The following is a 15,340-nucleotide window of genomic DNA, read 5'->3' on the forward strand; positions in this document are numbered from 1 at the left end:
TATGTAAAATCAATCTGATAAAACCGACGAAGGATAACAAGTTTTCCATCCTTTTTTTTTGTGTTACTATCAGACTTTGGTCTTTCAACGGTTGCGCAGGGTTGGCGTATTTGGCTCAGTGCAGCGAACTGCGGCTTGTTGTTATCACGCAGTCTTTTTTTTTATTATTATTTTCGTGTTTCTTGGCTCTTGGCATCACTAACCATGACGAAGCATATTTTTTCATATGGTTCTACCCGGGGGCCCTGTTGGCTTTACTGAGTAATGCAAAATAGGACTGGTTTTACCAGTTATTCTGTTTCTAAAACTGTTCGAAGGAATCGAAAACTTAACAATTCGTTAAAATAGCAATACTCGCATTCTATATTCAGATTCCAACACTTTTCTTCCGAGCTATATAATAGACTAAATACGCAAAGGCACTGGCTTACAAAAGAAAAGTCGACTTTCTTCTAGTCATTACAGCACGAGCGCGCGGCTAATTTAGTCCGTCAAGATCGGTGAAATAAAATTATTTATCGATTTATTCGAAAACTTGTTCGCTGTATAATAACGCGAAGAAATCCCCGTGAAGTGCAAAGTAGTTCACGCTTCGCAGAGGTGAGTTGTTTATCGTTTATTCGAATTAAGTCGACTTGGCTCTGGCAGGTAGTCTACTAGGTAGTCGACTTTTATCTCGAACGTAGCAGTCGAAACTCGAAGTCGAATGTTGATAACCGCGTGCTTGGACGAGGGCGAAGGATAAGTTTACGTCTGTTAAGCATGACGAAGCATTAATAATATCCTCGTACCTGAAAACAGCTGTGTTTCCACAGCTCTGCCTGTCAGGCTTCAGTATATTTTGTAGTAAAATGTGTTTAACTGAAATCATCCAGAAATGTTTCAACATTGTTTGATGTTTAATAGTGACATTATTTCTTTGTCTGTGAAATACTTAGGAAAGGGGAGAAGACATTGTCAGAAACAAACGATTCAAACCGAATTCTTTATGGTTCTTCGAAAAGTGCGATTGTTTTAGTTCACAATGGACAGCAATCCTGGTTGTTCAGGATTTTCACAATGCTGGAAAATACGATCACAATGCAACCAGTCTTCCAGCGATCAGAGCTTTGCCTCAGGTTTAGACCCTGCATCATACACATTCGCTGCTCAGGGAGAAATGAAATGCTGCATCAAATCATACCAATATGATCTGCTAAAGGTATATACAATTTTTGTAATACTTATTTGACATGTCAATTTCTCAAAAGTTGTCATATCACAGAACTAATTCGTAACCTCATTTCTTTCAGAGTTTGTATGTGATGAAGCATAATCAGATGTTGACAGATGTTAGGCTAGATGTTGTTAACGAAACCTTTCACGCTCACAAAATAGTATTGGCTGCTGCTAGCCCGTACTTTAAAGGTAATACATTATCACAGTTAATTCAATTAAAAACTGTCAAATAATACAATTTTATATTAGCCATGTTTACAAGTGGTCTCAGAGAAAAGGATGCATCTGTCGTTAAATTGCAAGGAGTGTGCCCAACTGTGATGAACAAACTTCTTACTTTCATCTACACTGGTGAAATTGTTATAAACCAATTAGTTGTCTGCCAGTTACTTCCCACAGCAAATATGCTGCAGGTACATGGCTCAATGTAAACTTATTTACGAGACATAGTACTTAATTACTTTTTCATTTCATTGTTTAGGTATCCCCGGTGATTCAAGCCTGTTGCACCTTCCTTGAAAACCAATTAGACCCAAGTAATGCCCTTGGTATTGCAGCATTTGCTGAACAGCACCATTGTAGTAATTTATACAAAGCTGCAAATGAATTCATTGATCAACATTTTATTCAGGTATGAATTTAAACAAAAAAAAAATAAATGCTTTGAAGTACAAATCAACAGTGCCTTTTAAAAATGAAAAAATCTTGCCAATTTCAGGTTTGTCAGGAGGAGGAATTCTTACAGTTGAGTTCTTGTCAGTTAGTGGCTCTAATTCGACGCGACCATTTGAATGTTAGAGAGGAAAGAGATGTATACAACGCCGTTCTAAAGGTGAAGCATTTAATGAATGCTCATGCATTTGCCTACTTCACATTGTAGTTTTATGCTTTAGTGGGTTCGAAGTAACGAGGAGCATCGACGGCCCAAAATGGAGGACATTTTAGGCGCTGTTCGCTGTCATTACCTCTCGCCCAGTTTTCTAAAAGATCAGATGAAGAATTGTGATATATTAAGAAAGGTAAATTGCATACGGTAATCTAAACTGACCAGTTTGTAACTTAATTTTTTTAAATCTTTGGTTTACAGGTACCAGCCTGCCGCGAACATTTAGCAAAAATTTTCCAGGAATTATCCCTTCATAAATCACCGTGTGTACCGCAGAGAACTCCATCAGCTCCTTGTGTCCTTTATATTGTCGCTGGCTTCTCACGCCGTTCGCTTAACCTTTTTGAAGCCTTCTCAGTCAGCGAAAACAAGTGGCTAACACTCCCACCTTTACCTAAATCTCTTTCTGGTCTTGGAGGAGCTTTTCTACGTAAAAAAAAAAAAAATCTATATATATGCTTCGAAAATATGAACTGTCTTTTTTTTTTTTACATAGGAGGAATGCTGTATGCCGTTGGTGGCCGAGAAAATATTCCGGATGCGTTGGGTCATAGTGGCTATGTAAACGCTTACGATCCTGTTACGAGCACTTGGCATTCGCGTGCCGATTTACTTCAAACTAGGCATCGAGCTGGTTTAGCAGTCCTGGACGGCTATCTTTATGCCGTTGGAGGAGCTTCAGGGAAAACGGATTTGGACACTGTCGAACGCTATAATCCTGAAAGAGATCAATGGGAACTGGTTGCAGCTATGAATACAGCTCGTGTCGGAGTATCAGCAGCTGTTGTCAATCGACTTCTGTACGCTATAGGAGGATTTCACGGTGTTGATCGGTTTAAATCCGTGGAATGCTTCCACCCCGAGAAAAATGAATGGTTATTTGTTAGGTAATGTATTGTTTGGGAATTCTTTTGACTCTTCTGATTTGAAACTAATTTTTGTGTATTTATGTTATAGCGCCATGAATCAGGAACGAAGTGGAGCCGGAGTGGTAGCTGTTGGGCAGTATATTTATGTGGCTGGCGGGATGGGCTTATCTGGACAACTTAGCTCATTTGAACGATACGATACAGAAAAGGATATTTGGACCCAATTGAGCCCAATGTTGACAGCTAGAAGCGCGCTCACCTTAGCAGTCTTAGATAAACAAATTTATGCCATGGGAGGGTAATTTGACATAGTCTGTAGTGTTAAAAAAAAAGCTTTCAACTAATCATTCATTTACTCATTTAGATTCAATGGGACCAGTGTCGTCGATACAGTTGAAATTTATAATCTTGAAACTGATCAGTGGCGGGTTGGCCCTCCACTAAGTTGCCCACGATCAGGTCATGCGACTGCAGTTTTTTGCTCTCCATGTTCTGCGCATTCGACACAGTGTTGATACTACTCATTGAAAGCCTTTAGATATTTCTCTAAACATAGATCCAGTCACGTGGTTTATGCATTAAGTGGTTGAATGAAGATTTGTTTGTACATATCCACATTTGTGTACATAATATTGAAAATAAAATAGGGTGTCTGATGTGCCCACGTTACGCAGTGTTCAGTATATATTTGAACTCGTTTGAAAGCGCGAAACTTGACTTGGTTGAATTTGCCATGCGTGTCAGGAAGAGATGGGACTATATGAGTTGAATTTGCCATGCGTGTCAGGAAGAGATGGGACTATATGAGTGAACTTTTTCAAAATTTGAACAGTTGAGAGTTAACTTTTAACGAGCTTTATTTTGAGTGTGAGCGGACAGTTTTTATGTTTCTTTTAAACGTTTCTTCTTTCTGGCGCTAGACAGCATACTAACATAGCCTTTCATTTTCCACTGTAAGAAGCATCAGTTTAGTTACGTTTATGCAGTCCACTATAACAAGCATTTTTAGTAACGTTTTCTTTGCACATCTCTGAAGAAATTTCTCGCTTCCACTATAACGAAATTTTGGGTGATAACTGCCAGTTTCGGTTTCATCAACAAAGCTCACTTGTTAGAATTTTAATCATGTGAAAGGGTTGTCACTAGGTGGCAAAATATTTCAGTGTGTTTAGGGATTGAACTATTCAGCATTAAGTGTGTTTGGGGGTGGTCACCATAGATTTGAGACCAGAAACAATTTTTCACTCTTTTTCTTCCGAGACGCTGACCGAGAAGGTTGCTGCGGCGCCTAGCCATCATTGCTGGGTACTTTCTTTCCCGACTTAGTTCTTCATAAAAAAAGGTAATTCCTATTTTAATTCTTAATGTTTTCTACGGTTAATTTACGGGTAACATGGCCTTAAATTTATACTAGCTAATTCAATGTGGCCATGCTTGTCGTACACTTGTTTAAAATGTCGCCTCTTGCTGCATGTTGTACGTTTCGTCACATGTCAAAGTACTTTAGAACAGTACAAGTAAAAATGTTGAGTAACTTAATAATCCTAACTCCTAAAACTTTGTTCACATATTGAAATTCTGTAGCCTAATTGAGTTTCTGATAGAAATTGAGCTTTTTATTAATTACCAATTACTAAACATTTGTTATCTAAAGATACACATTAGTTGAAAATATTTTCTGTGATTTTATAAGAGAATTATTTCAGGCGAAAGATGAACTTGAATTAAGCTTGCGAAAACATGGATTTTGAATAATTTGAAAAGTTACTTTTACTCATCTAATTTATTTTTTGACAGGTTAGACGTTGGTGGAGATTTTTCTCGATGTGCAGTGCCAAGTCAACAGAATGCCTCTGTGATGTATCACGTTGTGAGATGAAAATGGAAAGAAAACAGGAAATCTGAAATGGTAACAATCTACATAAAAAACGCCTTGTGTTGGGTTTGCATTTTGCTTAAATTGTAGTCTGTGTTCCTTGCTTAGAAATAACTTGAGTTGGGTATAAAACTTTGATTTAGACTACATTTGACAATTACTAACTTTTTCAAATAAGAGCCTTTGTGAAAAGATTTTCATCAGCTTATGAAAAGTTACAAACAATAGCTTTTCTTTAACAGAACTGAATATCCCTTCTTTTTGTTTGAAAATGTTCTTGGTTAACTTGTGTTCTTTTGCTTTGTTAGATTCCTGGGTCAATTTGGTGTTGAAGGTGATAATGGTGCTGAGGTCTCGTGTGCTGTGGTGTGGCAGTCATTTTCTGATTGAGAGATGCACTGATATGGAGCTTCTGCAGGCTTGCAGTTCAACATCAGACTTCAATTTATCATGTTGGTGTCCATGCAAAGTTGAGCTGTTGTGCAAAATAGTTGGTGTTGTCTGATGGCTGTCTGGCATTTTGTTGGTGTGTTCTCCTACTACCTGTTCCCATGTTGAGGTAATGTTGGATGAATAGTTTTATTCAATTATTGACTTGTAACTAAATCTCCGTTCTCGTTTCAGTTCAATCGTACGTCGCCGTTCCAGACTTAACCTGTTGGTGAAGCTAAGAAGAGACTGCTGAACTTCAAGAGATTGATAAATTATTTAGCTTAGATAATTTGCAAATGCATATCTGTTCTCTCTTTCCCCAAGTAAACAAATTTTCCTCTGGCTATAGTTGTGTGAATTGCAATGAGACCACGAAAATGTTATGAACTGACTAACCCTACTGTTTCCGTAACAAGTCTGAACCTTTCGCTCTTAATCAATGACATTACCTCTTTAAAAAGAAATAAATAATTGAAACCTAAAATTTTGCCTGCTGTTTTCTTTATTAAATTATAAAACTTCCATACAAATATTATTCTTCTTTAATATATTTAAAAAAGTAAACAATTTCCAGCCCAAATTTTTGTTAAATTTATAATTCCGTAAAAACAACCACCATTTATTATTTTTACTAAGTCTTTTTCGCAAAAAATTGGCGATGTTCTTTTATCCCAAAGTTTTTTTTATTTATAAAATTGAAATAATTTTTATATTTTTAATTTTTTTATTTATTTTAACAATAACCACATATATTTTATGGCCCCCAGGGAGGGGGGGGGCCTGTGACTTTCCCAACCGCGATAATAACATGTGCCGTTATTATTTTGTTGGTGCAGAAAGCCGGAATTTAATCTAGCAGTTTTCGACTATGTCAAATCTGACATGGGGTCAGATTGCCACAATCGTATACTGCACAAGTAAACAGACAAAAGATGAAACCAATTCAAGTCAGCAACTCACTGGCAGAGCAAAACCACAAATAAAAACGAATAAAAATATTTAAAGTCAGCAACACGGGATACCACTTGCAAAGCAAACCACACATATGAAAACAGTTAAAATTTTGAAGTCAGCAACTTGGAAAGATTCTGGCACAGCTACTTCGTTATAACAGTTCCAGCACAGCTACTTCTGGATAACACTGGCACCACATCCTGCATACAACAGTTGAAGTTGTCTTCATTACACCTTTCACCATCTGGCTGCACCAAGAAGCGGGATTGTTAGACCTATTGAAGAACATAGAAAAATTACCATCGGGAAACACAAGTATGCATACACAATAAAACAGGACTCATTATGAAAAAAGAATACAAGGAGTAAGGACAAACTACGCAGTCAAACAGATCTCTCCGATATCTACAATTTACTAAGGAAGTAAGAATTAGCAAGGTATTCAAGTTGCAAATTGATCTCTAGTCATATTAACAAAGTACTTAAGTAGAAAATTGGATAAAAATAATTACTTTTGCTTTTGCATGGGACGAGACGTACGGGTACAGGCGGCAAGACACACGAGGCACGACATTTCGACAAAATTAACAGGCACTCAAGTCCGAGTTAATGATTTGACAAATTGGTATTGAAATCGCCTGTAAATTTACACATCGAAGTTTAACATTACATATTTATAACCCTAAGAAATTAACAAAAAATACCTTTACATTTTCATCATGCCAAACGTCACGACCGGCATCCGCATCCCACTTCTGCTGCGTCAAGGAACAAAATGGCCGGATTTGGTTTTGGTCCCCTGAAGACACTCGCGCCACCTAGCGACACTCAATTGGATTGCTTGCTTGCAGACAGCACGCAGCAGCTAAATTTGAATTCGTCACGCCATTCACTAGCTGGCACGAAATGAATCAAGTGGGGATGGGCACTAGATTACTCCAGCAGCTTTCCCTATGACACAACCACAAATTCTTTAGTTAGCTATTTCGGATCATTCTCCTCAACTTTTTCAACACAACAATCTATAATATTAAAAGCAAGTATGGAGGGTCAAGACAAATAATACAACTTACAATTTTGTGAAGAAAAGAATCATTTTCCTGCCTGTGGCTGTAAGGCAGCAGCAACGTGTTGTCTGTGTTTGAGTTAGGGTTCCAACTAACTTTGGCATAAAAAATTAGTCATGTTGCATACTATAGGAAATATTTCAATAAATATTCCAACATTCATGCAATAAGGTAAAGTTAGTTGTTCCCTACTACTTGAGTAGAACATTCAGAAAAATACAAATCTGGTCATGTGCCCTGTGTCTTTTCACAGGACTTCTCTCAAGTCCCAAGTTGCTGCAATTAACCTGAAGATTACCCATGGCCTGTATTATGTCAAATAATAGATAATATGAAATAAAAGTTAAAAATTTCTCAAGGAAGAATAATACTTGTCTATCAATGCATTATTTGTAGAAAACATGAAAAAAACAACATGTGTTGTCCACGCTGGGGTTAGTGATCTACCAACATCATTAGAATTTAGAAACTCAAGATCACCAATAGAATATGAACTAAAAATGTAAAGAGGTATTCAAAAAATTGTGACTAAGCTATTATGGGTTTTTACCTGTAGCAACAGGATAAAGCATCCAGCAGAACGACGATTTTAATCAAAGAATTGATGATAGGAGCCTACTTGTAGTTTCAGTTGCCTTCCGCGTTCCTTCCTACACGTTATAATAAGAAATATGTAAGGTGATGCAACACACATACGGAATAAATCACATCACAAACAAGTTGCACAGAAATAAACTTGAATTCACTTATGAATTCATCGGTAACTTTCATGGAAAAATTAAGGAAAACTTTTGACAACCACCCAACAATCCGCCATCACATGATAAACACGAACACCTATGTCATCTATTGGACACCTCTGACACCACTGACATGACACACAACATAAAATTTTTGAATTCTAGTGATATTGAAGATCTTAAAAAACATTATTGCTTTGAATTAAAACTATTACATATATGGGATTTAAAAAATGTTTTCACCGCACTGGTTATCGGGCTGCAGTTCTGTATCTGCCATGTAACTTAAAGCAATTCAGTTCTTTAGCTACTTGTATAACTTGAACGGTGCACTTTTATTTGCCTAAACCTAGCTTGAAATCTTGAGAATAGTACAGAGAATAAAGCTCACTTGCTAGTTTTATGCAAAGTTTCCGGAAGTATACCGGAAGTAAGCGATAGCGCATTAACCATTGAGCTGCCGACAAAATAAACCAAATATTCATGATCTCCGTGAAATTTGGGGTCGATTAGGTGTAATTTTTCCGAAATCCAAAATTTGGTCAAAATCGAGATTTTTCCTGAACTATAGTTCAGGATAATTCTAGAAACCGGAAGTACGCGTACGTAGAAAAAAAAACATGAACTTTACCAAAAATTGGACGAGGATCACGAATATGTGGTTCTTTTGTGCGTCAGATGAGTATTTACTAAACTACTGACAGAAATGAGAAAACCGGAAGTAGAAACAAAAACACAAATTATTAAAAATCTAACAAGTGAGCTTTGTTGTGACAGAAACTGACAGCCATTACCCAGCAGTAATTTCCAGCGAGAAATTTCTTCAGAGCAAAGTAAACGTAATAAAACTGAGTGGAAAATGATCAGAGGCTATGCCGTCTAGCGTCAGGAAAAAGAAACGTTTATCAGTAATAACATGAAAAAAAAATCCGCTCTAGCTTGTTGACACACTTAATTGAAATAAGTCAATAACTAACAATAAAAGGCAAATATATTTGATACTCACGTAATATTCTCCCCTCCAAATTTATATCTCGTCTTCAGTCTTCACCAAAAAAAGCCACCACCGCAGCACATCACAAAACAACAGACGAAATCCCCAAGATGATAATGGACGTCAGTCCAACTTTTACAATGAGGAGAAGGAAGAGCTCTTGACATTCGTTTGTGCCTTGTGTATGGCATGTGTTAGTGATTCAGACGTTTTAGCACCCGGGCAACAGCTCTTGGACAGTGGATTGCTGATAGGAAAAATACGAGTTGGTAACTGTTATTCAGAATATTTTTCTATTTGTTTTGGTTTACTACAAGGTAAAGCAAATGATAAGTCAATCACAAAACGGTGAAGATGAAAAAGGCCTTTCCACACTATCCAGTCCCACAACAGCAGCATGTTTCTGGCTCATTCGATCCTCACTCTAGGTACGGTGCATCTAATTAGATTGGTAAGGCAGAAAGTCCCTCCATTTTCATTTTCTTTGTCATGTGTAATTTTCAAATAGGACTTTACCTAAAAGGGAATTATCCTACTAGGAAACTTGGTGCAGAAGTAGTTGATTGACAATTCTGGATGTGACATGAGGGTAATTATTTAAAAAAAAAATTTTCAACAGACATTGCCTGTGATATATCTATTGCTGTTTGAAGCAAAATCTGTCTTTTTCTCTGCAGGTTTTGATGTTTAAATGATGTTCAAGTTGTTAATGGAGATGCCAATGAGGAGACGCTGATAAGTGTGCTTGAAGCTGACTGGCCTTGATGGTTGGTGGTGGTGCTTGTTCATCTGTCATGTCACATTCATGCAGCATACGATGTAGGTAATCTGTTCCTACATGATTTTGGGGTGAACCTATCGACATTTGTCGTATCCTAATCTTTCCGCGCCCAACAATTGCGGTTGGGTATATTATATTTCTAAAATTGTGGGTGTTGTGATCGTTCAATTTTAATGATTACTTAAGTGCAGGTGGTTATGTTTACTTAATATAGCGGGGAGGAAAAGATATGCACTTATAAAATATAAATATAAAAAATAAATGAAAAAAAGGATTTCCCCACAAAGATTAAAAAGTTGTGGATCGGTTATTACGGGAGTTATTATTCATAGGAGGGTTAGACTCAAAAAATTTCAAATGTTTTGCTCGTATCATGTGGGTTGATGACTGGGAGGGGGAAGTTGGTTACTTACTGTTTACTTAAGGAAACGGGGAGAGAGCAAAGATATGCACTTGTCAAGTAAAGATAGAATGATATGTGAAGGGGAAAAAAAAGGAATTATATACAAAGATTAAGGAGTTGTGAAAATGTTATTACGGGAGCGATTAATCAAAGGAGGGTTAGACTGAAAGCCCTTCAAAGTTTGCTCAAATCATGCGTTTCATCACGGTTATCACAGAGGGTGATTGAGGGGGGGGGGGAGTTGGTTACTGTTTACTTAAGGAAACAGAGGGAACACAGATATATACACTTATAATTTATCAATCAGTCTCAAATTTCAGCAGCCTCTCATCAGTATCAACAATGGATATTGTTGATGGAACGGCGGCGAACGATTGAACTGAAACATAAACGGAGATTTAATTAAGTCAATGATTAAATGAGAGACTAAAATAAGCATTGCCTAAAAGATATGATCTACTTCTGGAAATAGTTAGATCAGATCAAGATTTGAGACAATCTCGCCGCTCATTTCGGGTTCCGCAGTGGGACTAGCTGTTCATTATTTCTCCGACTTCCTTCTCCTTTTGAAGTATTGCACAGCGGTCGTTTGTTAGTTATGGAAACGAGGCTTAACAGAAGAAAGTACAATATGCAATTGTCTATCATAAATTACTTCAATGGCAAATAATCTCGTCAAGTATCTTGGGCCCAACGCTAAGTTCCGGTACGGAAACATGTTAACAAAAGAACCTAACCTAGGTGGTCCCAAAGGACACACAAAACAGTTTAAGCAAAACATTTCACAGAACACCAACACGCTCCAGAATACACCGGCACCACAGACTCCGTGCCACAGCTGAACTTGATTTGATGACGCCTTTCACCGGCTGGCCGCACCAAATAACCATTTAGTGTTAAAGAACAATGCAGAGATATCAGCTGGCTGTTGAACCTATTTTATTACAAACTGAAATTACTATTAAGGAACAGATTTCTAATGTTCAACTGAAAAGAGTAAAATCAAATTGGGAGGAGTAATGTTGAACTAAGCAGTTCCTCAAATTTGTTATGATGTAAGAAATTTTACAGAGTCCAGAGTAAACAAGATTTTCCAATTACACATGAAGTAAATGATGAAAATTAAATCATGTAAAACCCAATCTAAAAGTATGGGAGTCAAGACAAAATATAAAACTTACTTTTGTCTTAAGAAATTGAGTAACTTTTCTGTCTGTGGGTGTGAGGCAGCAGCAACTGTTAGGGTTAGAATTCTGACAACTTTGGCATCAAACAGTTCAACATGTTGAATCTAAAACGGAAATGCGTCAATTAATATAAAAGTATTTCCGGTTTCTGCAAAATGGACAACAGTGAAGTCATGTGATCAGATAATTTGGCCCAGTGGAATTCAGCTTTGGACAGGAATAGCTATTTCACAGGTAACGCACGTGAAGATAAACAAAAATCGCAATTCTATTGTCTTTCTTCAAAAGGCTTCAGCACTGAATCTATTTTTGACTGATTCCACAGTTTACATTTCTAGATGTCTATATTAAAACAATCTAATTCTAATCATTAAGAAAAAATTCCTGTAAAAACCTTGTATCCAGAGAAGCTGAAGAAGGTTAGCAAAGTAACTGTAGATTCACCAACACAAGAGACAACGACAGTTTGTTCCGAGTTGAGCACACCTTTCACCATCAACACATTAAGCAGCAAACACCACTGTTCACCAGCTTGAATTAGTCTAGCAATAAAAAAACAAGGGAAAAAGATTGAATTAGCTATGGAAATACGCAGTAGTTGCAAAATGAAATTAGCAACCAACGACTTCTTTCAAAGGTGCTTTAACAATATTTTTATCATAATTACGCAGCTGAAAAATATCAACACTTGTTTTAAAAACATCAAGTGGAGATGAAACAAAATGAAAATATGTAATGAAATATCCAAATAAGGAATATAGTGACTTAAGACTACTACAACATCTTAATTTTTGAAAAGGAATATAAAAATAATTACCATTGCAATTAAGTTTGTGGTACGAGACGACATTTCGGCATACGGACAGCAATTTCAGGCCACATCCGCCACATGGTCAGATGACACACTGGGAGTGGGACTGAAATTGTAGGCAAAATAACCGTTAGATTCACACATGAATAATTTCTATTTAACATACATACTACTAATGGATAAAAACTAAATAAATTACCTTTCTATCTTCATGATGGACAATGTTGGAAACCCGAAGTAATCGAATACAAATCATAACACACCATACAGCGTCAGCGTCCAGAAAACGAATGACGTGAATTGATTTTGCTACCGAACACCACACCGGCACACCCCCTGGTGGACGAATTCGAACCCCACCTATTGACAAAATTACAAGTGGCAACTTCACAACCTTAAATACAACCAGTCAACCACTGATTAGAAAATGCTTGGAGTCATAAAAATGTCCAACAAATTAATAAAAAGTAGAAAAAAATTTACCGCCTTCGTCCTTTTACTTCAAAACTTCGCCATAAGGAAAATCAAATCATCACTTACTGCGACGAGTTGGATTATTCTGCAGATTGCTGCCGATATTGGACTTCTTCTTTAATCAACAAAGAATTCTTTTGCAGTATTAATGGATGTGCAAAGAGACATCTTATTTGCTGTACAGAAACGAACGTGAATGAAATGAACATGAAGTTGTACAGATGTACAACTTCACGATGATGACTTAAAGATTGGCGAGACTGATACAAGATGCGATCTCATTTTCTCGTAGTAACAACCGAAAGGGGTATAGCTGAAGTAGAGCCTGCAAAATAAATTAAAAAAAGTCGCATTTGGTCAAATAAAGCGACAAGCCGACAACAACTCACATATTACTATTTATAAAGTGTTATAACTAATGCATCTATTGGGTTGTTTTGAAAACATCTCGTTTAATGACACTTCTAGGCTTCTAGCTGTGGAACAGAGGACAGCAGAAAAGTCGCGACTCGCGAGTATCCAAGAAGAATTTTAATTTCTCCATTCACCAGACGAAAGTTGTTCCGAAAACAATTGCATTTCGTTTACGAATGAGATTGAGAAAATAAAAACAGTTCGTTAAACGCTACCCGAAAATAGGAAAAAAAAACTACTTGCCTTCATTAATTATTAAGGAAGTGTTGAGGTACGTAGATATTTGTCCCCTTTATGGTTGAAGAATTCGGCTAACACAAGAGAAATACCAGATAATAAAGGAAGCAACACCCCACTCATAAATAATCTTGAATATTACACAGTGATTCTAGATGCATGCGTACATCGCATGTCACTCCAATTTGCGGATACAAGGATGTTAATGAATCTTTGAGATAACAGGCTCAATAAACATAGCACACTTCAGTGTTTGCATTTTCGAGTTTGGCGAGTTCCTCCAAAATAAAAATTCGAAAGAATAAATTACATGATGAAAATATTTATCATAAAAGGTAATTAGTATTTCTATGCAATCAGCCATTGGCTATAAAAATATTAGTGATTTCGACAAATCCGATAAATGAGACGACAGAGGAGTAGATTACTCTAGTATTTACCTTGTTCATTCTTAGTTATTCTATGTGTACTTTAGTCTTTGTGAGTTCCAGTTAAAAGTGCTTAAAATCTTTTAACATCTGGCTGCAAGTCTGCAACAAAAACATGCACACATATATTAAACAGCAATGAAGAAGATCCATCACTTCTTTTACTATAATACTTAAAATAATAATCAAATAAGTATTTAAACTTGTGGACGTTCAGGCCCACATCGAAAGTAGTGAACGCCGGGACCTGAACGCCGGGGCCTGAACGTCATACATCCAATTATTAATAAGGTTATAATGTGCACAAAGAATTTCCAATTACTGAAAAACTTACAGAAAAAAACCGACAGAAGTTATGAAAGTTGAAATGGAAGATCATACTTAAAATAATCTCATTTGATTTCAAGCCAACTATCAAGTGAAATAAATGTATTTGGAATGTCCCTGCCATTACAGTTCTTGTTTAACTTTTGTTTTCTTTGTTTTTTTTTTCTCTTTGGATGATTCTTTTACCTAAAGAAGACATTTGATTCAATCAGCAAAGTAATGAAATGGCCCCAACAGACAAATGGAATATGAACTATACAATAGAATTTAGTTTGTGACCAATGACCAAAGTCAAAAGTATTCCACAATCACTATGGTCTTTCTTAAATAAAATTAATTATTACTACTTACATTTTCTGGGTTTCCTTTCCCTGGATAAATTTTATTTTCTATTGTTACTGAGAAACATCTATCTTGATCAACCAAAAAGTTTTTAGCCTCCCAAGCTTGTGAGCCATCACGAAACATAAAAATGGCACGATTGTCATCCACCATAAACCTTGAAATACAGAATTAGATATAAAAATTTATCATAAACAATATCAAACAAATATACCTCTCAGCTTGAATATGGTTATTCCATAGTGCACTCTGCCACAACTTTGTCATGTCATCTGCTTCATTGCGTGTGACATCTCCAGCAACTTGTACAAAAGTCATAATTGTTTTGCCCTTTTTTGATACTTTTAATAAATTTTCTGGATCAGAAGTATCAATCTGAAAAATCCATACAAAAAGGTTTGATATTTTAAATAGTATTAGACTTGATGGATGCAATACACCTTTGGTTACCTTTGAAAAGTCTATTGGTGGAGGCTTGCGTAGGTGCTCAGGAAGCTCATCATTAGGTAGTGGTTCTTCATCTTCCTAAATGATAAAATTATGTGAAATCTATACATTGTATTTTATACAAACAATAACATACATCCCACTGATCAAGCAGTCTTTCTAGGTCAGCTTCACTATAATCTCTAATATCTTTCTTTGCCCATGCTGGTTTCTCGCCATCCTTACTTTTTTTACCACCATTAACCAAAAGTAATGAGTTGAAAGCAAACAACAATATGACAATGTTAAGTTTCCTAGAAACCATTTTAGACAATGCTGGGACACGAATGATATGTTCTTGTTCTATTCTAGAAATGTTCCTTATTTCTTAATCAAAACGAAATTGAAACTAGTCAACCAGTTGAATAATGACACGTTTGTTTTGATGGATATAAATTTATACTGCTGCCACCT

The 15,340-nt window shown here is 36.4% G+C and overlaps 2 protein-coding genes and 2 long non-coding RNA genes across 10 annotated transcripts; 2 read left to right on the top strand and 2 right to left on the bottom strand.

Annotated features, from left to right (window-relative positions):
• Positions 1-261: 261 nt before the first annotated feature.
• Positions 262-3,642, top strand: LOC124199902 (kelch-like ECH-associated protein 1). Of its 3 annotated transcripts, none has more exons than XM_046595940.1 (11): positions 385-600; positions 939-1,201; positions 1,293-1,407; positions 1,468-1,631; positions 1,700-1,849; positions 1,937-2,050; positions 2,112-2,237; positions 2,306-2,534; positions 2,601-2,991; positions 3,062-3,271; positions 3,338-3,642. In XM_046595940.1, exons 2-11 carry the CDS (start codon positions 1,025-1,027, stop codon positions 3,486-3,488), a joined length of 1,827 nt encoding a protein of 608 aa, XP_046451896.1. In that variant the 5' UTR covers positions 385-600; positions 939-1,024; the 3' UTR covers positions 3,489-3,642. The 3 variants fall into 3 exon arrangements, with proteins under 3 accessions (XP_046451894.1, XP_046451896.1, XP_046451895.1); XM_046595939.1 differs by lacking the exon at positions 385-600 and adding an exon at positions 686-823; XM_046595938.1 differs by having other exon boundaries at positions 262-1,201; positions 2,306-2,991.
• Positions 3,643-6,169: 2,527 nt separating this feature from the next.
• On the bottom strand, positions 6,170-7,025 carry LOC124199904. 2 transcript variants are annotated; one of them, XR_006877061.1, is made up of 3 exons: positions 6,940-7,025; positions 6,748-6,873; positions 6,170-6,510 (listed from the first exon to the last, which is right to left on the bottom strand). It is a non-coding gene; the product is annotated as an uncharacterized LOC124199904 (long non-coding RNA). The 2 variants fall into 2 exon arrangements; XR_006877062.1 differs by having other exon boundaries at positions 6,946-7,024.
• Positions 7,026-7,859: 834 nt separating this feature from the next.
• On the bottom strand, positions 7,860-15,337 carry LOC124199907 (LDLR chaperone boca-like). Of its 4 annotated transcripts, none has more exons than XM_046595950.1 (7): positions 15,024-15,327; positions 14,891-14,965; positions 14,655-14,815; positions 14,450-14,597; positions 13,785-13,873; positions 13,486-13,638; positions 12,979-13,417 (listed from the first exon to the last, which is right to left on the bottom strand). In XM_046595950.1, exons 1-5 carry the CDS (start codon positions 15,189-15,191, stop codon positions 13,835-13,837), a joined length of 591 nt encoding a protein of 196 aa, XP_046451906.1. In that variant the 5' UTR covers positions 15,192-15,327; the 3' UTR covers positions 12,979-13,417; positions 13,486-13,638; positions 13,785-13,834. The 4 variants fall into 4 exon arrangements, with proteins under 4 accessions (XP_046451907.1, XP_046451906.1, XP_046451905.1 ...); XM_046595949.1 differs by having other exon boundaries at positions 13,486-13,621; positions 13,784-13,873; XM_046595951.1 differs by lacking the exons at positions 12,979-13,417; positions 13,486-13,638 and adding an exon at positions 7,860-7,952 and having other exon boundaries at positions 13,784-13,873.
• On the top strand, positions 8,904-10,160 carry LOC124199908. Its single transcript, XR_006877065.1, has 3 exons — positions 8,904-9,464; positions 9,545-9,625; positions 9,714-10,160. It is a non-coding gene; the product is annotated as an uncharacterized LOC124199908 (long non-coding RNA).
• Positions 15,338-15,340: the final 3 nt, after the last annotated feature.

The sequence above is a fragment of the Daphnia pulex genome, chromosome 8, assembly GCF_021134715.1.
Source record: "Daphnia pulex isolate KAP4 chromosome 8, ASM2113471v1".
Classification (NCBI taxonomy): domain Eukaryota; kingdom Metazoa; phylum Arthropoda; class Branchiopoda; order Diplostraca; family Daphniidae; genus Daphnia; species Daphnia pulex.

Excerpts from the sequence above, each read along its gene's own strand:
- LOC124199907 (XM_046595948.1), bottom strand. The coding sequence starts at position 15,191 with ATGGTTTCTAGGAAACTTAACATTGTCATATTGTTGTTTGCTTTCAAC. Across the intron at positions 14,598-14,654 it reads AACCATATTCAAGCTGAGAG|GTTTATGGTGGATGACAATC; the intron begins GTATATTTGTTT and ends CTGTATTTCAAG. Across the intron at positions 14,285-14,449 it reads GGAAAGGAAACCCAGAAAAT|GTAAAAGAATCATCCAAAGA; the intron begins GTAAGTAGTAAT and ends TGTCTTCTTTAG.
- LOC124199902 (XM_046595938.1), top strand. The coding sequence starts at position 1,025 with ATGGACAGCAATCCTGGTTGTTCAGGATTTTCACAATGCTGGAAAATA. Across the intron at positions 1,202-1,292 it reads ACCAATATGATCTGCTAAAG|AGTTTGTATGTGATGAAGCA; the intron begins GTATATACAATT and ends CATTTCTTTCAG. Across the intron at positions 2,238-2,305 it reads ATTGTGATATATTAAGAAAG|GTACCAGCCTGCCGCGAACA; the intron begins GTAAATTGCATA and ends TTTGGTTTACAG.